The sequence below is a fragment of the Hemibagrus wyckioides genome, linkage group LG23 (assembly GCF_019097595.1).
Source record: "Hemibagrus wyckioides isolate EC202008001 linkage group LG23, SWU_Hwy_1.0, whole genome shotgun sequence".
Classification (NCBI taxonomy): Eukaryota; Metazoa; Chordata; class Actinopteri; order Siluriformes; family Bagridae; genus Hemibagrus; species Hemibagrus wyckioides.
Window position 1 is genome coordinate 11,667,343 of NC_080732.1, and position 26,377 is coordinate 11,693,719.

The window sequence follows — 26,377 nt, forward strand, 5'->3', positions numbered from 1 at the left end:
TGGGATCATAGTGTAAAAACTATTCAAGGCAGCTACATTCTGCTTCCTCATTTGTCAATCAGGTCATAATACATACACTGAGAATAAATACATTATTTTTTTCACACCTGAAAAGAAATACAATACAATAAACAAGATGTTTTTCACAATTCCAGTTTCCATTATAAGGTGCATAAGATCAAATAAATATGCAAATTGGAAAAAAGATGTAGTTCTTCATAGATCCTGCCCAAATTTTGGGCAGTCTATAGATTATAGATGTTTTTACCCAATGTAAACTTTAGTAATTTAGGTCCAAAATTATAGGAGACCATGGAGGACATGAACATGGAGGAAGACCACATTTACAAAGTTACCTGCTGTGCCGATATGCAACTTAATTGCATTGTGTTTCATTTAAAAGTTTGTTGGTAATTATGTTATGACTACAATATCTAAAAAGGAGTGTGCAATAAAGAGAAATTTAATTATCATACAGTACATGTAGGTCAAATCTCAAGGTGAATGATCAACATACACAACGAGAGCAAATATTAGGATATTATTCTATCAAAAGTGCATTAAAAAACTATATAAAACAAACAAACATTTGATTAAAATACAAATTTAATAAAAATGTTTATTTAATACAAAATAATCTTGCCCCATATCCTGAAATGTAAAGAACCTGTAACTATAAATGCCTTGTTTAATTATCTTGAAGAAGTTGTCCTTTTTTATAAGAACGAAAAGTTGCTAAATGTTTCATTGAGCATCGTTGATCTTTGGTTTATCAGTGATAACGGAGGTAGCCATCACATGGCAGACTGTCATGTTATGTTATTGCATAAAGATATATGGATTAGCTTTGGGCTGCCCTAGATTCATTATGCAATTTGGCATCATATTCCAGTGGCCACCTATCTGTTCATATTCGTTTTCATGCCAGGGTGGAGACTCCATAGGCTCACGCTTGATGGAATGAAGCAGTCCTTGTCCTTTGAACTGATAGCCAACTTTGTAATCCTGATGTATGAATCCCTTGTGCTCCATAGTCCCAGCATTGCAGCTGTCCATACAGTTAGTACTTTGGCTACTGCAGAGTGGTTGTAGGTGTCCTAGCCTCTGGGGACGGGGATAATCTGGATCTTTATCAAAGGCACACTTTACAGGTTGTGCAGTTGTTCCAAAGGCATTTGGGTACTGGCTACTGTACAGTTGTCCATTAATTCCTGTGTTTTTTTGGCAAGGCATATATTGTTCATAGTAACTATCTTCTGCTTTCATTTGTAGGCCATCAGAAGAGCTGAGATTTTGCTCTCGGTCTGTCCAAGCCGGGTCATAAAAGTCCTGTTCGTTTTCTGCATCAGAGTCTTGCTCTACCTTGATTGGTAACTCAGCTATCAAATGTGCATCATAAACTTGTCTTTGATTCTCACAACAGCCATTTTCAATTTTGTTGCTGTCCATATAATTACCTTCCACCACTTCTTGGGGTGGAAGACTAGCATAGATCTTTGGAATATAAAGCTCTGTTGTGCTGTTGTAATACACTGGGGATATTTTGTAGGGCTTCCCATTGTGACCGTGCTTGTTTACTCGACTGCCAAGCAGCAAGTTGACACCATGACCAGTGCACAACGGCCCATAAGAACCTCTATGAGGCCATGTTGTGTCAGGGGCTTTCTGGGCACCTAAAGAGTCTCTTTTAAGAAGCTCTTCCTTACTACTGTAGTCTTCATTCTTGAATTTGACATTTTCTTTGGGAAATGGTGCCCTGGGTGTATGGTGGAGTAAAGTGGCTACTGGAGTGGAAGAATTCAGAAAGTGTGTTTCTCTGCCTTCGTTCATCACTGAGTGCTTTCTCGAGTGCTCTTCTCTGTCACTGCAGGTGAGAAAGTACATAAGCATTTTAGATTTTGTTTACATTATTAAACACACTGTTTAGTAAGAACACATCTGTGTATAATAGCAATGAATTAATCATAAATCTAAATTCATTAAAAATGTGAATCAGTGTAGTCTTAATTATGTAATAACTCAAAATAAGACAGTAAGGCATACCTATAATCTGTAATCATGTTGTTGCCCGGGATTTTAGGCTTTCCCCTAATTATTGTGTTTTTTATCTTCATCTCTGTGATGGAGGACAAGAGCAGAGGCATGGCCACACAGAACAGAGCTAGCTGTGGGGGTAAGAAAGTACCAGATGCCATCTTCTTCTTTTGTCCGTACAAGAACTTTAGATGCCCCTGGAATTGCATAGTCTTTAAGAAAAAAAGAAGGAAAAATATATTGATATGTCAATGAGTTTAACATCAGAAAATAAGAACAACCTCAGAAACATGTTCATCCAAACCCACACATTTTGAGTGGTGTCATATTAACTGATTCAAACAGTCCTCCTAGTCAAGAACCTGTCAGAATCAGCAGTTTGCACTATAAATTGTGCAAGTCTGTTATTCATATGTTTCATTTTGATGGATAACGTATACTGCGGCGGCCTATTAGAGCAAATGTTTCTCTCAAATGATTCAATTTACATCTAAAGTATTTCCTGATTTAGTTGTAGAGTACAGTATACATATAATAAAAGCATGTTAATGTCATCCTGTGTTTTAAGAATAATCTATTTATAAAAAAAATGAGAAATTAAGTAACTACTCCACCTTTCACAACATAACTACATCATACACTACTGTTTAAGTTTTAGATGAAATCTAGATTCAAATAAAAAACAAAAAATCCCCCTCAAAGCTGGGCATAGCTTACAAGAAACCCTGAGGTGTTGTCCAGCAGACAGCGCACTCTCGAGATGAAACACCGGTTAAGGAAGGAAGAAAACTCTGGAGGAACTCCAGCAGCGTCCTGGGAGTGGAGTAAACTACTAACCACAAAATCATCACCTGTGAAACCCACAATTGAGTAATAAAAGTTATTATTCAGGGTAAGCCACTGGTGTAAAAAAAAATGTATAACATATTGTGTTTTGTGACATCCAGTCCCCTCCGAAAGTATTAGAACAGCAAGGCTAATTCCTTTTATTTTTTTGCTCACCATGGCACCTTTGGTATTGGAACAGTCTTGGAACAGTCTAGTAAATAGCAGTTAATATTTTATTGCATATTCCATGTTTGCAACAACTGATTACTCATTGATGATATCAAACTTTTGTGTTCTTCTTTGGTGATGTTTTCCAGGCTTGTGCCACATCATATTTCAGTTGTGGTTTGTTTAAGGTGATTTCTTCCTTCACTCTTTTCTTCAGGAGGTGAAAAGCATGCCCAATTTGGTTAAACCCTGGTTTGGATTGGCTTGGCCAGTCTAAATCCTTTCCCTGATGATGTCATTTGCTGTGTTAGTGTGTTTTTGGGTCATTGTCTTGCAAGAAGTGACTGTAATTTGCCAGGCAAATTGTTCCTGGAATCTTCTGATTTCATTCTGCTGCTACCCCCACGATTTACATCATCAGTAAAGATTAGTGAACCCATTCTAGAAGCAGCCATGCAAGCCATGACACTACCTCCACCATGCTGGACTGATGAACTTGTATGTTTTGGATCATTGGAGCAGATCCTTTATTTCTCCTTACTTTGGCTTTGCATCACTTTGCTACGGGTTAATCTTGGTTGCAGAACTCATCTCTGCATTTTTTTGTGACAGTCTGGCCATCTGATTGTTACTGCAGATGAGTGGTCTGCATCTTGGGGTTTGACCTCTACTGTTCTCAAAACATTCTTCAAAACAGTGGAGAATGCAATACCTTTACCTCTGCCCTCCTGGAGGTTATTGGGGATGTCACTTACTGTTGTCTTTGGGGTTTGTTTTTGTCATATATTTGTACAGCAAAATGTATTAGCCTTGCTGTTCCAATATTTTAGAGGGGAGTGTAAATAATTATAATAATAATAATTATTATAAGACAATATGCTTAAAATACAAATTAGTATAAATACATTACAAAATGTCTCTAGGTTACTTTTGATCTAATTAATCATAGTTTACCATTTCCTGTGGCAGGGGTCACTGAGGGGTTCATGGACCAGTGGAGCTGTTGCCTGAACTCCTGCCTATCATCTATGTGAATATAGTCAAAGAAGTTCTGATGCATCACATCAGTCTATAAATACAAGAAAGACAGAAAGATCGTAAGGATTAATTTGACAGTAGTAGAGAGAGAAATAGCTTATGAGAGAGAGAGAGAGAGAGAGAGAGAGAGAGAGAGAGAGTGGAAGCATGAGAACAATTGCTTTCCAAAGGCACTGGATAATCTAATCTGAATAGTTCAAAGTCTTGTACTTCCCAAGAAATGCTGCTGTGGTAATAAATCTTATCTTATATCTCAGAAAACCTATTTATACTGTGCTCATACCCAATATTCTGTGTCTTTTTAGCATTTAGAACATTGTCTGTTTCCTATCTAATGCAAGCAATAATGTGTCATTTAATGACATCACTGCCTGCAGTAAGTTTTGACAAAATCAATATTTTGTATAAATAAACTTAATAAACTTTAAACTGCCCTAATAAATATATTCATTATATGTAAATTTGCATCCATCCACTTTATGCAAGTGACTAAAATAGACAGACAGAATATATAGATTATATAAATATATACAGATCTATACTGATTAATATTGTTCTCCACAGTAAACAACATTATGATCATATCAACACAGACGGCATGATCTAATAAGCATATAAAAATAAGCAGTAATACTACTACTACTACTACTACTACTACTACTACTACTAATAATAATAATAATATAATGATAATCATAATAATTTATGCTGATGTATGTCATACTATCTACTATCAGAGTTTATTAGGTTAATTATCAATTATTATCAGACTCCTGAGTGAAATGTATATATAAAATAATCTAATACTTACTTGGTGGAAGCCCAGATAGTCCACTATAGTAGAGGAAGCATAGAAGACCATTCCATCACTGCTTACAACAAGAGCAAACCCTGTTAGGGACTGAACGAAGCAAAACAAATAAATACAGTATTTTACACCCGTTTACCACTTGTAAGTCGAAAAGTTATTTAACATAGCATGATGTAAGTTACTTTTGTAACTGTGGTTCTATAAACTAATAAGTGCCAGGAGTGATCAGAATCAACTGGATACCTTCTTGTGTCCGTGTGTGTGCATGTCAAGACAAAGTTTACTAGTTGAAACATAGCTATTCTTATTTTTGCTATTATAGGCATATATGTATTTTAAGGGATAAGGTCACTACAATCAATAAAGTTCCACACTTTCATCGTGATGAAACATTTCTATCCTATAGGGAGTGGTCACTCTCTAGATCACTGGGTAACAAGGCACTTTATTAGGAACACTATACTAATACTGGGTAGGATCCCCCATAAAGTAATTTTAATCTTAATTTATGAGTTTGTGTTGACTGACTTTTAATTAATTAATAAAATTATATATTCTTTAATTAATGCTGATAATGTAAAACAACTGTTTTTTCACAAAAATTGTAAAGGTATTCTTAGTCCCTGTCCAGGTAAAATAACATAAGCATGTATTTTTAATAGAGACTCCAAAGTTTCTCTGGATAATGGGCATCTGCAAAATAATGTAAACATAATAAAAATTCATACATGACAGTATCACCTATATTTAGGAGTGCAGTAAAATAGTTTATGGTATTTTCTTGAATACCAACAACACTAAATGTTTTACAAATAAATCCATTTGTATTCAGCTTGATAACTGAAGCCTGGTGTGATTATAGAAAGACAAGCTAGAGGTCTTCTGAATAGGCGACTGCCCATGAGGCTCTTGTCACTGCAAAAGCAGCTTACATTTTAGCATGTTGAAACATTCTTAAAACAAGTACAGGAGATAGTGAGAAGACAGTGAAACTTGGCCTCTGAGTATTATCATCTGTTACTAGCATTTGTTTCTACTGTGAGATGATTATCGCGTGAGTTGGAGTGTGCTGTGGGCCAAGCCTTGTCACCTCCACTTTAATATGAGATTGAGCAGGTCAGCAGTGCACTGAAAGCCAGAAACTGTGAAGACAAAAGTCTAATAACTTTGTCTCTTGTGATCATCTTATGTGGCTGTACACATCACGTCATTGTGTGCATTCCGTACAGTGTATACATTATGTTTCTGTAGTAGCTGTCCTAATAAGCACACAAAGAAATCATTTGACTCAGTGTTGTTTTAATGTTGAAAGGATAACTCTTTGTAAGATTGGCCAGAAGGGAATTTGAAATGTGGACTTTAAGTGTTTAGTAGACCATCACTAGCTTAGATTCCACTACAGCAGTTTCTTCTTATTTTTTTTTTTACCAGTACTTGGATTTATGATTTAAAAATAGCATTCATCTCTTGAGCTAATAATACCAAACATTTTCACATTATTGTTGAAACTTCAACAAAGTATCATCAGACTTTGCAGGCATTTCAAATTCATCCAAGGAAAAGGGTGGGGTGACTTGCTGGAATCATTTTAATTGAGGCTAAGCAATATTCACTCCCAGATGGCCAACAACAAAACGCAAAACTTTACCACAGCCAAGAGAAAGTCTGTTTAGGACTAAATTTCTCAGTGTCTGTGAGCAGCAAAAAAATTATGTTATTGTTGGGTTTTGTTTGAGGGAGAAGAAGCCTTAATTTATACCGGGTGCAACACAAGGGGTCACGAGGGGTCAGCCAAACCTTACCATTAATCATCAAGATGAATAGCAGAAGGAATGACAGTATGTTCTCTAGAGGTATATAGAACAGACCTGATTTTTGACCCCCATTTATAACCGCAGCATGACTACTTGTAATACTAATAAAACAAAGCAAATGATAATTGATTGTTGACGAACTCCATCACAGCAGCTAATAATAAATGACACACATGTTAAATGTAATTTAGTCTTTCAAGAGCACAGCAATTACACTAACTAAAACAGACTCCCATCACTGAGAAAATTATCATTTTGAGATCAGATGAACCAATCCATCCACCAAAAGTAAAGAAACATGTCAACAAGCTTTTTTCTGACAAGGCCAGGACATTTATGTCCCAGGTATCCCTAATGACATACTTCCCTATCATTAGGGAAGTAGTACCCCAGTGGTTAAGGTGTTGGACTACTGCTTGAAGTTTGTGAGTTTAAATCCCAGCACCACCAAGCTTCTGGACCCTTGAGCAAGGCTCTCAACCCAGAATTGCTCAGTTGTATAAATGAGATTAATGTCGCTCTGGACAAGAGTACCAACTGCTGTAAACTATCTTTCTATATGCTGCTAGGGTAGTGGTAGCTCAGTGGTTAAGGTATTGGGCTATCAGAAGGTTGTGAGTTCAAATCCCAGTGCCAGCAAGACCCTTAAATGCTTAGATGTACAAAAGATATAAATGTAAGTTGCTCTGAATAAGGGCATCTGCCAAATACTGTAAATGTCAAGTGTCTATAGAATTAGCCTCCTAATAATCTGCTTATTCCACATCTCTGTGGGTCTGTAACTATAAACATATATTGTTTATAGACGCTGTGAATTGTAGAATAACGTAATGAGTATATGGAATGTTAAGGAAGTTATCGATAAACAAGTACAGTGATCAAGGTTAAAGAAAGAAGGATATCGGAGATACATACCTCCAGCAGCAGTTCACTCTCAGAGTTACAAGGCAAAATTGACATAGCATCCTTCCTGATGTCATTAATGGATGGTGGGCAGAGGTGCCTTATTAACTGCTTCTCTTGACTGGCTGTAGAGGAAATATAGAGCAAATGAATCATTCATACAGAAAATATATAATATCGTTTATTACTGTTATTCTTATACTACTGTTTGCTCTGGATAAGGGCTGGCAAATGGCATAAAGTAAACTATAGCAATAAATCTAGTATGTCTTGTAAGATTCAGATTATTCCTAATTGTAATAAGATAATGCTGAGAAACAATGTGATGTTGAGAAAGTTATACTCATTTTAAACATTTTAATTTTTTTTTTACATGGGGCATGGTAGTGGATGAGATGAATAAGTCTGAAGTTGTTTACCTGCATGCTCAAGTTCTTTGGTTACAAGCTCAGATCACTGTTGGCCTCTCTAATTATATTTATTTTCCTAATAAAAGGGGACCTATACGATAGAATGCTAGCTTTATTAACATTAATAGTAAAGATAGTTTATCTTAAATATTAATGTGATTTATGTGGGTATTTTAAATAATTGTAAGTCACTTTAATTCCTAAAAGGAACAACACATTAAACACTATCATTATCTATATTCACTTGTACTGGGCTGCTGAGTATTGTGCACTGTGTTGTTTTGAGCATTCAAATGATCATACTAGCAAGTTACTATCAGTATAGACCAAAATAAATTTAAATCAATCACTGGAGGAAGATGCCCATAAAAATCACTGTATTCAAGGTTTTATTCTTCTATTGTGGGCCGCCATGGTGATTTCCTTCTGAAATATTAGATTCTTTCCTTGCTGTCTGTGAGCCAGTGTGCTAAGTATAACACAATAGCCCTTGTTTCTTTTAATAAGCCCAATCATGCTATTGTTAATTCTGTACCATCTGAGTGTATTCATATTCACCATGTGTGACGGTAATTTCAGTATTTGACTATTTAATATATTTTAACACACTGATTGTGTCGCTGAAACAGATACATGGCCTATTAATTGACTCACACATAGCTTTGCAGGAGCTGTTGGCAAAGAGATACAAATAACATTAACCATGTCCATAAATTTCAAACAAAACTCATTGAACTTTGTCATGGAAATACTGCTGGCTATCCATTACATTCCTCTGTTGCAGCAAGGAGTGAAGTAATGGTTACAGAGCATTTGGTTACAGAGCTTGTTGTGAATTGTAGTTTTTCTCAGCTGCTTCAACACAAATTACTGAATATCCTATTTTCTCAAAACCTAAAACACAACTCCAAAACCCCAAAACCTCGAAACACAAAAGCATACACTCTTCCAGTTGACACATAAGCAATAAAAGCACACATACAGAATGTCTGTATACTGTATACATTCTGGATAAATTTAGAATTCACTTCTCCTGCACTGAATCAGGAATAACTTGCGAAAAGGAGTAATTTTAGATTTGTTTATTGTACTAACATTGTGCTAAAGCCCTCAAAATACAACTTGGAATTATACAGACACTAAATGCTGCAGGTCAAAACTACTTTCAGTTGAAGAACAAACACACTCACACAAATCAATGGAAAACCCATCAAAGTATAGCATCAACAATTCTCAGTGACAATAACTGTCCCTGGCCTGGGGGTCACATGATCTCACCGACATCATACAAGATGTTTGCCATTCCAAGGCAATGTAGGAAATAAGCCATGACTAGGTGAGTAATGATTCACTATATTGCCAAAAGTATTTGCTCACCTGCCTTGACTCATATGAACTTAAGTGACATCCCATTCCTAATCCATAGGGTTCAATATGACGTCGGTCCACCCTTTGCAGCTATAACAGCTTCAACTCTTCTGGGAAGGCTGTCCACAAGGTTTAGGAGTGTGTTTATGGGAATTTTTGACCATTCTTCCAGAAGCGCATATGTGAGGTCACACACTGATGTTGGACGAGAAGGCCTGGCTCTCAGTCTCCACTCTAATTCATCCCAAAGGTGTTCTATCGGGTTGAGGTCAGGACTCTGTGCAGGACAGTCAAGTTGATCCACACCAGACTCTGTCATCCATGTCTTTATGGACCTTGCTTTGTGCACTGGTGCACAGTCATGTTGGAAGAGGAAGGGGCCAGCTCCAAACTGTTCCCACAAAGTTGGGAGCATGGAATTGTCCAAAATGTCTTGGTATGCTGAAGCATTCAGAGTTCCTTTCACTGGAACTAAGGGGCCAAGCCCAGCTCCTGAAAAACAACCCCACACCATAATCCCCCCTCCACCAAACTTTACACTTGGCACAATGCCGTCAGACAAGTACCGTTCTCCTGGCAACCGCCAAACCCAGACTCGTCCATCAGATTGCCAGATGGAGAAGCGTGATTCGTCACTCCAGAGAACGCGTCTCCACTGCTCTAGAGTCCAGTGGCGGCGTGCTTTACACCACTGCATCCGACACTTTGCATTGCACTTGGTGATGTATGGCTTGGATGCTGCTCGGCCATGGAAACCCATTCCATGAAGCTCTCTGCGCACTGTTCTTGAGCTAATCTGAAGGCCACATGAAGTTTGGAGGTCTGCGATTGACTCTGCAGAAAGTTGGCGACCTCTTCGCACTATGTGCCTCAGCATCCGCTGACCCCGCTCCGTCAGTTTACGTGGCCTACCACTTTGTGGCTGAGTTGCTGTCGTTCCCAAACACTTCCACGTTCTTATAATACAGCTGACAGTTGACTGTGGAATATTTAGGAGCGAGGAAATTTCACGACTGGATTTGTTGCACAGGTGGCATCCTATCACAGTTCCACGCTGGAATTCACTGAGCTCCTGAGAGCGACCCATTCTTTCACAAATGTTTGTAAAAACAGTCTGCATGCCTAGGTGCTTGATTTTATACACCTGTGGCCATGGAAGTGATTGGAACACCTGATTCTGATTATTTGGATGGGTGAACGAATACTTTTGGCAATATAGTGTATTTGCCATGACCATGTTCACAATTGACATTTACTGTTCATCAAAAGAGTCATTGTCTACCTCCACTATGATTAAAAAATACAAAATGACAAGTACTGTTATGGTACTGAAACTATATATATATCTTTTTTATGATCTAAAACTATATGTCATAAAGGGCCTTTATAAGATTACGGCATACCATGAAGTACATTCACTCTATAGTAAAAAAAAAAAAAATTAAGAAAAAGCCTTTATTTTTGTTGCATTACAGCACAGTAAAATTCTTTTTTTATATCCCAGCTTTAAAAGTTCGCACATGGTCAGCCATGATATAGTACCCCCAGAGCAGAGAAGGTTATGGTCCTTGCTCAAGGGCCCAACAGCTGTAACCACACGATCTACCACTGCCTGAAGATGTATTGTTCTTAATGCACCTCCATGTAGTACACTGAACTACAGTATACAGTACATTACATAGATTCATACATAAATGAGAAGAGAGTAAAACACTAGCGTGTTTCAGCCATGTATGAGTACTGTGCTATAATCTACTGTTCTTGTAAACAGCAGACAATAGAAGCAACCATGAAGCTGCTCAGATTTGGTTGGACTCGTTACTCAACTGTCACTGAGTCTATGGGCAAGGACATGGTTATTCACAGTGGCCCAAAATTGAATTTTATAAAGCTGTTTTTCTGTCCTTGCCTGTTCCACTTCCCTCCTGCTCTCTTTTTTAATGTCATCAGTCATTGTCTTCGTCCAATTTTGCACAGACATTTGGCACTTTTTATATATCCTGAAGCTTTGATTTGTGTGTGAACCATTTTGCTGCTTAGTGTTTACACCAAGAGAGCTTTAGGAATGGGATTTGTCTGTAAAGTTCTGTTCAAATTGAAATTGATGTGTAACATGAGTAAAAACACATGAGAAGTTCTCTTTTGAGAACAGATTTGAATATTATGGATATAGTCTAATTCATTCTTTTAGTTTTAGTGTGTATGTATTTGACTATGCAAATAAAACTTAAAACTTTAAAAGTTTCTTTGCTATGTTACATGAAAAATAAACATAGCAGCACTATACAATGGGAACAGAATAGCATAATGTACAATATGAAGTAATGGAAGATGTGAATATAAAGGGTTTTTTCTCAAAACAGCTTTTTCTCAATATGGCATGAATGTTATGAATTATATGGGTTATTAGTCAAAACAGCAGCGTCAACACTAAGTGATTTTCAGTAAAATATGATAGTATGACAATTTACATGTCTGTTATTGTCTGCCATGGTGCACAATTAGTATGTTATCAACCAATGTTGGACAATCATAAATTAGCCAGCCTACTGTCCATTTCAAAACTCCAGTGTGTTTGCCTGGTTCAATGTTATGCTTGCCTGTTTGTCCAATGAATTCCATTAAAAAGTGACATGTAATTTATTAAAAATATGATAGCTTATTATGTTCTCAGGACAGATTATGGTAATTAAGTACGTCCATGGGCAGAGCAACTTTACACCAATCAGACAAAACATTAAAACTACTGATGGGTGAAGTGACTAACATTGCTTATCTAGTTAAAATGTCATATGCCAAATTGCTCAGGTCAACTTTTTTTGATGGTTCCTAGTTGTCGCGGACCAGTCAGTGTACCCATGCTGACCCCTGTCCACCGCTGAAAGCGCCTTCAATCTGCAGATTAGCATCAGAACTGAACCACGGAGTAATGGAAGAAGGTGACTTGATCGTTTTTATATTAGGTGGACAGCCAGGTCCATGTGCATTGCTTCCCTGGGGAAGAGATAGCACCAGAGTCCCCTATGGGAAGAAGGCAAGCCAGCATGCACATTGTAAGACCAGTGTCATGCCCTTGGCAATGTTCTGCTGGGAATCCCAGCATGATGTTACTTGACACGTACCACCTACCATTGTTGCAGAAAGTACACTCCTTCATGACAATAGTATTCCCTAATGGCAGTGGCCTGTTTCAGAAGGATAATGTGCTCAGCCACACTGCAAAATTGTTTGAGGAACATGATAAAGTGTTCTTGGCCTCCAAATTCCCCAGGTCTCAGTCTGATTAAGCATCTGTGGGAATTGCTGCACAATCAAGCACAATCCATGGAGTTCCCACCTGAAAACTTACAGGCCTTAACAAATCTCTAACATTTTGGTTTCAGATACCATAACACACCTCCAGAAGTCTTGAGCTGTTTTGGTGGGGCATAGGGGACCTACAAAAATTAGGTAGGCAGAATTAATGTTATGACTGATCAGTTTATTTTTATCCCTTTCTGATAATATCTCTGGGGATGAAGTATGTGTTTGTGCCCTTGCAAAAATAACCATTTAGCTACACTACATTTGAACAACTAAAGAGTGCTATTTACTTTTTATTTGCTTGGATAGTAGTGGGGGAATTTTTGGTCAGCATTCATTTATTTTTTCATTTTGTATATATACATTTATATGTACATTGAAGTTTGCACACTGTATTTGGCTATGCAGGTATTATTGTAAATTTAGTAGTGTTCAGATGGTCTTTAATGTTTTCAAGGTTAGTAATCCATTAAATATATTTAAGAGCAGTCATGCAAGTCTAGCTATGTGCTGTATTTGAATTTGCAATGTGAGCAAGACTATCACACAATTATTAAATTTTACATGCCATTTTCCATGCAGTTTATTTTCCCTTTGAAATACATACACTCTAATGTTTGAATACAACTGTGTATCAGGGCAATACAAAAGGTTTACTCTCTGTAAGCCAACTCTTCTTATGAATAGTCACTTGCTAAATAACCCTGCTTCATTCAAACAGGGTTGGAAAGATTAGAGCAGAGAGAGACAGAGGCATAGCTAGGCGCTGTTTTTAGAGCCTGGAGTTGGCTGACCGAAGTACTGTTGTCACGCGAACAAGCCTCCTGTCAATCTCCTGGTGTCCCTGACAGACTACTGGCACCCAGCCAAACCCTTGCGTGCAAGTCTGTAAAGCCACATTAACAGTAAAAAAAAAGTTCATAACAACAACAGCTGTTAAATATTGATGACTACTGGCAAAGCATGAGTGCTGTTTGCAACAGGTTAGGACTTAAAAATGTAATGCAAGCTAATTCTCTGACATTTACTAAAGAATGTGTGTGGGTGTTTTTCCTTTCTTTCTTTCTTTCTTTCTTTCTTTAACCACTTAAACTTAAGACATTCACAGCACACAAGAAAAGTATTTTCAGTTCTTTCTCTCATTTGCAGTTACTGAAGACCCATTTCTCACATTTTAATTCCCTACCCTGCTCTTTAAAAGACAAAAATGCATCAGTGATATGTGACGTTACATTATTGTATGAGCTCCTGAAATTATATTAATATATAAATTAGAGATATCTACTCATAAACTGACATAAACACTTTTATATGGTATTTGGTTACTTAAACCTTGTGTTATGTATTCTGCCACCTTGAGAACTTAATTACATGACATATCTAAAGGACAGAAAAACTGAAAACCTTATGTCTCTACTACCAAGGGACACCCAAAAAAAGGTAAAATGATCCAAGACTAATCCAACAAAATATTTGACAGTAAACATACATGGTTTAAGTGATTATAAATATAATAGGCAGAGCTTATGAGTTCCCCACTAATGAGTAAATGAGAAGTTACCGTTGTTCTGGTTGAACTAGAATAGTTGCACACAGACGCATAACATGACCTATATAATGTTTTGCTAAATTCATTGACGACTGACTTCATTTTTCATAATGATGACTTTGTGTGAATTGTACAATCTGGCAATCTCATCGCTTGCACATACTCTTATTTTGCAGGTTCCAAACTCTGGCATTTGGGTAGGTGCTATGATGAAAAGTTAGGCTTAGGGTCTGACTTCTGGCTGTGTCTATGCAGCTGTATCCTGAGACATTATGGAAAGCACAATAAAGCCTGACCTTGATGTGTAAATGAAATGACCACCTGCATCTTCATAACAAAGCACTGGAAAACTGGCAAAGGCTCACATTCCCAGTGCTGATGGTGTGTGCCTGCTCTCACAGACAAACAGTGTTCCCACTTCGATATGGAACAGTTTTTTTTGCTTGTTTTTTTTTTTTTTTTTTTTTTTTACTCGTAGCCTCTTTACAGATTGTACTATTGACATATGTCAGCTGAAATAGTGAATGCAATGTCCAAAAGAAGAAGTGTGAAAATCTACTTCTTGTATCTGAATGGTTTGTGAAAACCGTTTATGAATTGAACAGATTTGTTTTAGGTATCTAACCTTAAAAACTTGGCATCACTGTTTCATTAATGTAGTTATAGTCATTTCTTAATATGGGAAAGCTGTGAGTATTAGCAAAAGAATTTCGAAAATATCAGCAGTCAGTGAGATTCAGGATCACATGTGGTAGTGATTCATTGAACTTCTTTTCACATGCCAGTAGCAATTACTGATGCCAGGATAATGTATTTCCTATTAATGTTCAGACATTCATAGGTACGATTTAAATAGCAAAAAGAAAACAAAGACAGTATTTTCCTTATGCCTCGTCTCTCTCTCCCAGGTTTTCAAATAAATGCAGAAACAACAGAGCCAGAAATGACCTTCATCCTTTACAAAAAAAATAGTTTTGATGTTATTCTCATGGGGAATTGCTATGTGAAAACAATCAGAAACTTGAGGAAAAAAATAAAACCAAAGCACTTACACTAACCATGCTACAAAAGAGAGCACACCCTTTTATAAAAGGGGATGTGGTTATGTTCAGAATGAACTGCCACATTCAATCAACTGTCAATATCAATCTCAATCTCATGTATTTTTCATACAGCTGTCATTAATGAAATAATTCAGATTAACCCCAAATAAAGATCAGCTGTTTCTGTTATCTCAAAATTTTATTTGTAAATTTTCGCAAGGGTGTGTAGACTTTTTATAACCATTGTAGATGAAGATTTATAATATACAGTGTAATTTTCTCTTATTATTAGAATTCAGAATGTCATAAACGTATTTCATGGCAACGCAATTAATATGCAAAGATTGTTTATTGGTAGATTTTGCCTTAAAAGGTGCTCCTTATTTGTTTTAGACTTGAGTGCGCAGGACACAGGCATTGATTTACACCTGTGTATTTGCTTTAGACCAGTCAACAGGCTGAAATATTAAGAATAATATTATAACAATTCTTAATATATAAAAAAGCAAAAGAATCATGGAAGGATTAACAGAATGTGGTGAAAAATTAGGATAGCACTGTGAGTGAAGAGATGAGTTTTGCATTGTGAACTGAAGAAAGAAATGGAGGTGATTTCGAAAATGGAAGTGAATTTCATAGCTGGAGCCAGATGACAGCAACACATGGGTGAGAATAAAAGGAAGTAATAGTTCAGTCAGGTAACCTGTGGGCATAGACGTGTAAGGCTTTGAAGGTGAGGAGGAGGGTGTGAAAACAGTAGTTGGGCAACAAGTGTAACTTAAAGAGAGTGGGTGAGGTGTGAGCAATGTATAATGGGAGTGTGCGTGTTGAGAGTAATCTGGTTAAGCTATGTTATGAACTTAATGAACATCAGTTATTTAATGTGTATGGTATATATAACCATTTTCTATCCACTTATCCTACACAGGGTTACAGAGAGTCTGGAGCTGGACTACTGAGTGAAAGGTTGTGAGTTTGAATCCCAGGTCCACCAAGCTATGATTGCTGGGCCCTTGAGCAAGGCCCTTAAGCCTCAACTGTATAAAATACAATAAACAGTTTGCTCTGGATAAGGGTGTATGCTGTGAAAACCCATCAGAGAGCATAATTACACACACACCCCAGACAACTTATCATTCTACAGTGCTTGTCTTTGGAGTACCCAGAGGATATGTTCATAAATAATGTAATAAATAAATAAATAAATATTTATTTACATTATTATCAACAGCTATTCAAACAGACATCTTAATTTTACCAGTTAAATAGCTGGTAACTGTTTGCTGATTAGTGGTAACTGTTTACCAGTAAATACTAGTATAAAAGAATAAAGAAAAAATTTTGTAAATGCAATTGTTTTAGATGTAACTCATGTCATTACCTTCCATACTGCTGACCTACAAAATTGATTTATAATTTCAGTATGTATACATTCTATTCCACTTCTTTCTCTCTAGGCTGGGATCTGTTGGGAAGCATCCCAGTCTCTCTTCCCAGTTCACATGCATACAACTAACCATACGTCAAAAAATAAGTCCTTTATTTGTAAAATAACACTTTGAGGCCTGATATGTGAGTACAAACCAAAACTCACAAACATACTAAGTTCAAACAAGAAGACACATATAGTATATGACTGATGACCTCTACCACTTGAATATAATCTATGAATGCACCACAGAGAGCAGCTTAAGGTTGCTCAAGGCTCTACAGTGAGTGATCAAGATGGCACAGCCAATCATAGACAGAGCCCCCTCATGGCTTATAGACATTTATTAAACCACTCCATTATAAAGGGCCTACAATGTCATTCCACCTAACTAAACTATACGTGAGATGGTCTGCAAAAAATTCGCAGCTGCAGATGTTGGAAAAGGGTTTTTTTTTTTTTTGTATTTTTTTGGGGGGGGGGCTTGGGTTAAAGTCATAAGGAAACAAATGTCTTTTACTAAAATGACATGTAAATGTTTTCTTACTTTGCCTTTGCTGAGAGCTTGTGTATAAAGATCATGTTAGGTGAAATGCCTGTTTAACAAACACAAATGCAGTCAGTCTGCTTTAGGTCCTCTTACTGTGCTTAATGATTGTCTTAATGTGTTATATGCAGTTCTGTCTCTTGTTTATTCTTTTTGTGTATATTTGAAAAGGAACATATTCCACATTTTCTTCTTTTAAGCTTCAGTAAATACTGTATCCGCATGTGTGTGTGTGTGTGTGTGTGTGTGTGTGTGCCTGCACATACAGAGGAAGTACACTGTCATTTCTGCAGGGCTGGTCTCCTGCGCATGATTCGTCAGATCGTTTTCATAACCACTTCTCTGAGGTCAGCTTCTAGTCAGCTGCAGTCACGCAATCCCCCCTCCTTCTCCTCCTCCTCCACTAATAACACACACACACACACACACATGCTCTCTCTCTGTTTGTGTCTCTTTCTCTCTCTCTCTCTCTCTCTCTCTCTCTCTCGCTCTCTCTGTCTTGCACTCTCTCTCTTAAAGAGATAAAGCATACAGTTTTCAAGCCTACAACTGCAGGCCATTAATTCTCTGTTCTTAGTGATGTCTCTCTCACTCAAACGAATATTCTGGGCCACACAACCATTCTTCTTAGATTTAATATTTAGATATTTGTCATATGTTGTAAATACTTTGAATGTACCTAGAACAACATGACAAACTGTAGGAAACACTGACATTAGATTACTAGCTTTTTATTTATAGTTGTATTCGTGGTAAAAGTGCAAAGGGAAATACAAGGTGGAAGAAGTAATCTGAGAGAGTTGCGTGTGAGCACAGATGCTAATGTCACATCTGGCTGAATTACGTCTCTTAATTTAATCCAAACTCTCCAACCACAGCAGATTCAATAGCCTCACAACGCAAACACCACCATGGTGGCTACAGATGGTTAAAGTCTTGGTAAACATGTCTTGGTTACAGTAATATTCATTCCAAACCCCCTATACAAATGATATTTATGTGAAAAGAGTAAAATGTTGGGAAACTTTAAATGAGATTGACATTAATTAAGCCATTTGTTTATTCTATTAATTTAATTAGTCTATAATTTCATGTTCTTCAGAAAGACAAATTTGTATAAGATGAAAGCAATTATTGGTGTCGTTAGATGTGGATACTGTGTTATTTGTGGAGATAAGTCACACCTCTTTACTTTATCATTATAGCCACTCATTACAGTTACTTCTGCAAATCATTAGACAAGTGTAAACACTATTTCTCTAACTTCATATAAGCAATGTAGAAAATAATCATATTAGTCATTTTGCCAGTTGACAAAGCATGCATGCACACAAACATACAAAAACAATCAAATTACACATTTAAATGCCAAACGTGTACCTGCAATTATCCCATTAGCCAATTATGCAGCAGCAGTGCAGTGCATAAAATCATGTAGATACAGGTCGATCTTAAGTTCGTGTTAGTGTTCACAATATATCAGAATGGGGAAAAATAAGACCAGGGTGACGTGGCATGGTAGTGCCAGTTTGACTACTTCTGAATATATATGTATATATATATATATACATATACATATATATATATATATATATATATATATATATATATATATATATATATATATATATATATAAAACTTACACAGACTATACCAGTGCAAGCTGACAGGAAGGTAATTCAGTAACTAATATAATCCATCTGTTTTGAGCATAAAAATCATCTCAGAATGCATTATGCTTCTTCATCCTACCCAATATTCTTAACAGCATTGTTATAGAGTACACATCATTTTGCTTACCATCTACTGTAACTACAAATATCTAGGTTCACTAACACTTAACACTTGCATTTTTCAGTGCATTTTCTGTTTCCATTCGCACATCTGCAAAACAACAAAGGAGAATTATATTTTTGCTTAGATTTGTTGCTGTGGCTTAGTCTAATAGTGATAAATGTTAAAGCAGCCACAGTCCTTGTAACACAGGACCAGTGAAAAAACAACTGGTGAAAGGTGATCAGTGGTTGCAAATACATGTTCACTGGCTGGCAAACACAGCAACCAAATAATTACCAACAGCTGTAAAGCACTGCATTCATATGTTACATTCATATAACCAAGAAATGAATTAAGACTGTGTATTTCAAATGTTAAACATAGTGCTCGATCGATAATGGTGTGGTAGTCATTAGGTTCACTGACTGCACTACAATGTTCAACAATGAACATTGTAGAATATGAATCAAACTTACAAAATAAGCATTTGTGCTATAGTACCTTATGGTGTATTTAAGATCCTAAGAAGATAATGCATGATGCCTGCATCTGGTCAATTTGAAGAACAAACACTTTAAATTCAAACCTTACATGTTTGTGTGGTAGAATGCAATGTTTAAAGTGTTTACATGAATGACATAGAATGTTGCTATATTCAAGTTAGGTGACTTCCTCATGACACTGATCTGGAGAGAAAAGCTTCACATATTTACAGATATTATAAGGTGAGCCAGGGAACTTAAGATGGATCAAATTAATGGTCATTTTCTCAGCAAACTTAATAAAGCTTCCTAACAGTTCCACCTAGAAAATGCTTGATTCACAAGTAAGGGATGAATAATAATATAATAATAAATAAATAATACAATGCAGATATTATATTGCTCTGATCCACCAGTGTGTCTCCACATCCTTATTTGACAAGAAAAAAGGCCATTATATATTTACACCACACTGTCTGGGAGCCAAAGTCAAAACATTGCGTGCAAAGGACTGGCTAACATGGAGATCTGGTGACCAGCTAGAAGGGAAGATGCTTCCTTTCTTCATAATCTTCATGAATGTGTCCTTTGAGTGGTACAAACCATGGACTGGGTGCATTTATATTCTAATGGAGGGTAATGAAACTTCAAACAGGCTCCTTCAATGTGAGTTGTGTTATTATGGTTTGACATAATAGGCTTGCTTAGTCATATCCATGGTCTCTGCTATTTGTGTCCCTAAATTAGTGTTACAGTGAATGAGTGCAAAGGTTACTGTGGAGACAGACGAGACAGAAGAGAGAAAGGAGAAATGTGAAAAGAACTCCACACAAGTCTCATGCTTACTCTCCCCATCTGGGAAGCATCCGATCTTGAATGGAGAAAAACATGTAGTGTGGAGCTGCAACTGTAATGTTTATGAATATAAAATGGGACATTAGGTGATATATTGCAGAAAGTATTCAAAACTGTTCATATTTCCTTGTTTTTTGATCGGTTACACCCTTATTCTGAAATTAAATACATTTATTAAGTCTCCAAAACGTACACCATAAAAATGTATAGGTTTTCACATGTATAACTTATAAGTATATGTTTTGTAACTGTTTTACGTTTCTCTCCATTCCTCCTCCCAGTCCCTGCTATGTACAAACATCCCCACTGTGTTATGCTGAAGGGATGCAACCGGCCAGATGATGAGCAGTACCTTGTTTCCTCCAAAGGTACATTTTATGTCAAAATTTCAAGCTAATCAGATGATGGAATTCTGATGTAGGATCTTCAAAGATGATGAAAATACTCAGATCTGTGCCTCAGCAGAATCTTGCCTCTTAGGTCTACAAACTATGCTGTGTTTTTGCTATGACTGTTAATCAAGTTTTAGAAAAAATCTCAAGGGTGATCAGTGGAAATCACATGTACCTAAGCTATATTTTTAGCACCACAGATAATTAACTTTCTTTAATTAACTTATCTATGACTGTATGACTGTAATGTTATAAAATGAGTGAAAAATCAAGCTGTCTGTTTACTTTCTGAACACACTGTACCTTTTCATTATAATGGTAAGACAGTCATTGACAGCTGCAGAATGCTCAATAATCCTCCAACATCCAATCACCATTTAAAACTTGACACTCGAGGCCACAACACAATGATGGGCATCAAATTCCAACGAGTCTGAACAATGCATTTATTTGCATTTTATTTGCACCATGACACTGATAGTCCAATTGACACTGACATATTGACAACCACTGATATATTTTAATAATTTTCAGCTAAAGGTTCTGACATCTGATTTAAAAAGTAGAAATTAGCATTTGGTATATATTAAGGATTTATTTTATTGTTTTTTTGTCCAAAGTAATGAACTGATCTTTTTTAATATGACTAATATGTTGACTTTATACATAAGAATTAAGGCACTTATAGGTGTAGATACATAAATGTATTAGTGTATACACCTGAATTGTTTATTGCACTAAATATTTGATTAAAAATGGATATAATTTTATACATTTTTATCATATTACTTTCATGCAAATGTCACAGTACTCTGAACACCTACAGTGCTAAAGGCAGCTACAAGCTATTCATCCATTCATCAACTAATGTTTAGCTTGGTTTATCACCAGTCTTCTATCATGTCTTCTTTTACATTTAGTTCAATCTACAAGCAACAACAACAACAACAACAACAACAACAACAACAATACTATTCACCCTTAGAGTTTAAGATACTGGAAACAGGAAAATCACTCACCCATGACATTTTAAGAGAAAACTGCACACCTTAGATGCTTTGTCCAACTTAAAACAAGAAACTGCATGTAGAAGTTGCTGTATTGTGAAAGTCAGCATTGTAGAGTACTTCGAAAGAGTAGCAGTGTAGAATACTACTTAGAGAACTATAGTACTACTTAAAACGCCTTTAAATTATTAATTATACGATTCAATACTGTATTATGGAAGTCATTCAAGCTATTTATAAATAGAAAATAAAATGCACAATGCAGAGTTAAGCTTCTGATGAATACAACCTCTAATGTGACTTCTAATTTGTCATGAAACTAAAGACAAAGTGGTTTTGTTTATCTTGTTACAATGGTAGTTAAATCCAGAAAAAAAAGTGTATCATGTACAAACACCAGTGCAAAGCAGCATAAAAGTGTGAAAAATTTCATAATCAATCCTCTTGTATACATAGACTGGAAAAGTGTTGTAGAAGATGTGCTTACTAGAAACCTTTAAAGTAAATGTGGTTTTCCCTTTGAACCATAAACAAAAGCCACAATCATGTGAGTCACAGCAATTTTCTTCTTCAGCCCTTTGCTTAAATCAACCTAAACAAGATGTTTCAGTCTTTTTACAGTTATATTTAAAAGTGGGTGTCTTACCATGGAAGAAGCTTTTGACACGAAGGTAACTGACACTGAGACGCAGCACAGAAAGCTTGTCCAGTTTGGAGATGATCTCAGGTGGGAAAGGTAGCAGACTGGCGAGTCGATCTAGCTCTGCATTCAGCCGGTCTCTGTGTCGCTTTGATGGGTTGGACTTCTCACTCACAGGTGCAGGCTTTCTGCTAGATAGAACAAAATACAATACAGTCAGTTTTCTAACCATTTAGCTGGACATTGACATTGACGAATTGTAAATGCCTACATTTAAAACATAACTCTATGCTATTCAGGAAATTGTATAGTGGCCATACAACAGGTGCAGGTTCTCTCGTACATGCCTCAGATGAACTATATTAACTTAATGACTATTTCAGTAATGTCAAACTATTATAAAAACTGTATATTACTTTGATCATACATTAAATATAGACAGATATGACAAACAGAGTAGCTCTCACAATCATTTCCACCACGGTAATGCAGTTATCTTTAGGACAAGCCAGCTGACAGTAAAACATATATAGGGTAAGGGAGATCCAAGCTTGCTCAGAATTTGTCTTGAACATTAATCTATAAATAGCAAAGAAACACAAGACAATGAAATACTTAACTGCTTCTGTATGGGCTTCCTCCGTTTCCGACCGGCATACATGCAGTCTCCTGGTGGTATCATCTCGCTCACGGTCCAGGGAAAAGGTGTACTAGAGGAACCACATCCAAAGGTTTTCATCTCCCAAAAGTTGAAAACAACAAAGAAACTATTTTATACAGCTTACCGAATTCTTTCAGCTTACTGTAAACTGAATTAACTTAAATAAGCGCAACATCAATATTATGTGTAGGTCGGGTTGTGTGCGTAAAAATAATAATAAAAAAATGTTCCAAATGGTATATCACCATCCAGTCATGATCAATATGTTTAAACACAACACAACATGGTCTAAATGCTTTAAAATGCGTACTATTACATCTTACATCTAAAATAAATGACTTGCATCTGGTTTAATACTTACAAAGATAGTCGGTCAGGTCCCAAATATGAGAAGTATCACTCAAAAAATTATTATAGCAGTTTTTATATGGGCTTAAATTAATGTTAAATTATTCAAAGAGAATAACTTCCATCAGTTTGCAAAGCTCCAGACAGATGACTGTTTTATACCCGACGTTACTTCCTCGCGTTTCAGGTGGCGGATTCCTCTGAATGACAAGCTGCTCTCTTCGCACGCAATGCTGTGCCTCAACACACACACACACACACACAGAGAGAGAGAGAGAGAAGCGCACGCGCGCTCACGGTTACTTTCTTTCCTACTTTCTCTCAATTTCGCAATTTTAAGGAAAAGAAATGATTGTTTTAATCAAGATTCTTTTACAACATCTTTAAGTGTACACTGTTTCTAACTCTAACATATATAACTCCATATTAAACGTCGTAAAGCGTCTTAAACCCAAGGACTCACTGCTTTGGTTTCAATATTTAGTTAAATTATTACACCAGTAGACGTGTATATTGCTATTTACAGTTTCCTAATTGATCTTATTATATTTTCTTGGGCTTAAACTTGGTCTAGTAGTTGGTTCTAATACAGACAGTTAACAATAATCGTTTGGTGTTGTAGTAAATGTTAAAGAAGGAAAACAATAGTGCGTTTACTTTTTCTTGCCCACATGTACACTATTTATATACTACATATGCTTGGGTTTCCCTCAGATTGCAGTGAAAAGGCAAGAAAAGAGGAAAGTTCACTTATTTCATTAAAGCCACACTAGTGTCATAAGCCACATGTTTGTTATTTACATAAACATTGGGCCACACTATGAATTTTACCTGACAACATTCATTTACTGCTTCTTCAATAAGAGAGGACAGAGACGTAGTAAACCCTGGCAGTTGGAGTAAAGTAACAAGATTTTGCTGCAAAATTTTGCCAATTCTTCAGTGTAAGATTTTAGTGTATGTATCTGTGACACTGGCATGCTGACAAATGATTTCCATCTGTTGGATTCAATGAAAGGATCATTAAATGGGTACTGAACAAATAACTCATTTTCAATAAACAATTTATCCTGGTCAGTATCAGAGTGAATCCAGAACCTAACATTGGGTGTGAGGCAGGAAATACAGCCTAGATGGTATGCCAGTCCGTCTCAGGGTACCGTGTATACACATATTCATACACTCCTTAACAAAGTTAAATTTATCTTGGTTAATCCACCCACCTAGTGGTGGGAGGAAACCCAAGAACCTAGAGGAAAGGGGAGAATATGAACAGAACTTAACCTGAGCTTAGGGTTGAACCAGAGCTTTGTGTACTGAATAAATTATTTATTAAAATCTATTTATACACAGACATACGTCATGTAACTATGGACACACCTACTGTAAATTTCTCGTGACAATCAAGCAAATAAACAAACAAATATTTTAATGGAATAATGCAATATGAATTCATATGAGTTTAGGAACTACTATCGGAAATGTGGTCAAGGTTAGTAAAAAAAAAAAAATAAATCATTCAACTTTCAAAGCAATGGATCCTCAGTGAAACAAGTCCGAATCACATTCCAAGTCTTTAGTTGAGCACTTTATTTATTGCCTATGATAAGACTAGCAAGACTAACCAACAGTTCAAGCAAGGACACAAACATTTGTGTAGCAGAGACATTTTTCATATGTTGTGTTTTCATAGATCAAGAGATTAATAAATAGTTAAATATTTCGATAATTCTTAGGTGTCAGCATTTTGTAATGGTCTTTGTACTGTTTCCTGCCATGATAAAGTCCTCAGGACAGAGGACTTTGTGCTTTTGCAATAGAATAAATGATATACAGTATATACTGTAAGTGATAACAGGAAATATCTTGTCTCACGGACAGTCCACAACATACAAATGTAACTATATACTGTTTCAGCAGTATTTGACACAGTCAACCACAAGACTGAAAGAGTCATGGAATTCATGGAGCATTGGTTTCCTTCCTACATGGAACTCTCCACTGATGTCCCACATGGCTCAGCACATGGTCCTTTTCTTTTATCCCTCTATACTTACTCTCGTGGTGAAGCTATATCCTTACATGGGACATGCTGATGACATGCGGATGACACTTAAACTTATTAATTTCTTTCCTCCTTAAGACACCACTGCTTCGGCTCAGATTTCAGCATGTCTGGCTAAGATCATGGATGACAGCTCATCCACTGAAACTCAATCCCAGCAAAACCGAACTGCTGTTCATTCCAGGTGATTCATCCTCAGGTCAGGATCTTGTGATCTCCCTGAACTCACTGATCTCCCTTTTGGCCACTGTTTGCATCCTTCGGGTAACTGTGAATAATCAACTGTCTTTATCCTTGTACATTGCTAATTTGAGTAGTGTATATTGTATATTGTAAAATATATTGTGTTTAGTGTAGAAATTCACTGTTTGTAGGTTTTCAGCTCTTTTTGTAGTACAGACCAATATGTTCAAACTTTCATCCATGTTAAAAGCACATGCTTTTTTGTATTAACACAGTTAACACTACTTTTATGACTCACTGTGTAAAAGGCCACAAAGAATGATAGGGCAGAGCTGGTCACTCTGCAGCTTATCCAAGTCAGGAGACAGTTGAAAGCACTTATGTCAACATCTTATTTCAGCTGTTATTTTAAACCTAGATCAGAAGTGTTATTAGTTGCAATTTTGTCAGGGCCATATATTGCATGTCATGTTAGCATAAAACTGATTTTGCACCAAAAGACTTTCAGCCTGCTCACTTCTGGACATGGAGCATACAGTCCTGTGCTTTCCCCCCACTAGTTTCATAAATAAATATTCTAAACATGCATTTACATTGTATATGATCATATAAACTCTCACAAAGCTTTAACATTGGGCTACAGACTGAAATATCACCTATGTCTAGGGCTGGTCATTGTCTCTGCAGGTGCAGGTTACTGCATTTACTGCCACTTACAGAGA

General features: G+C 36.5%; 1 protein-coding gene across 4 annotated transcripts; it reads right to left on the reverse strand.

Moving 5' to 3' along the window:
* Positions 1-447: 447 nt before the first annotated feature.
* LOC131344472 (uncharacterized) lies at positions 448-23,625 on the reverse strand. 4 transcript variants are annotated; one of them, XM_058376803.1, is made up of 9 exons: positions 23,421-23,625; positions 23,019-23,108; positions 22,405-22,586; positions 7,609-7,721; positions 4,880-4,969; positions 3,985-4,099; positions 2,752-2,885; positions 2,044-2,246; positions 448-1,864 (listed from the first exon to the last, which is right to left on the reverse strand). In XM_058376803.1, exons 2-9 carry the CDS (start codon positions 23,078-23,080, stop codon positions 820-822), a joined length of 1,944 nt encoding a protein of 647 aa, XP_058232786.1. In that variant the 5' UTR covers positions 23,081-23,108; positions 23,421-23,625; the 3' UTR covers positions 448-819. The 4 variants fall into 4 exon arrangements, with proteins under 4 accessions (XP_058232786.1, XP_058232785.1, XP_058232784.1 ...); XM_058376802.1 differs by having other exon boundaries at positions 22,405-22,589; XM_058376801.1 differs by having other exon boundaries at positions 23,019-23,137.
* Positions 23,626-26,377: the final 2,752 nt, after the last annotated feature.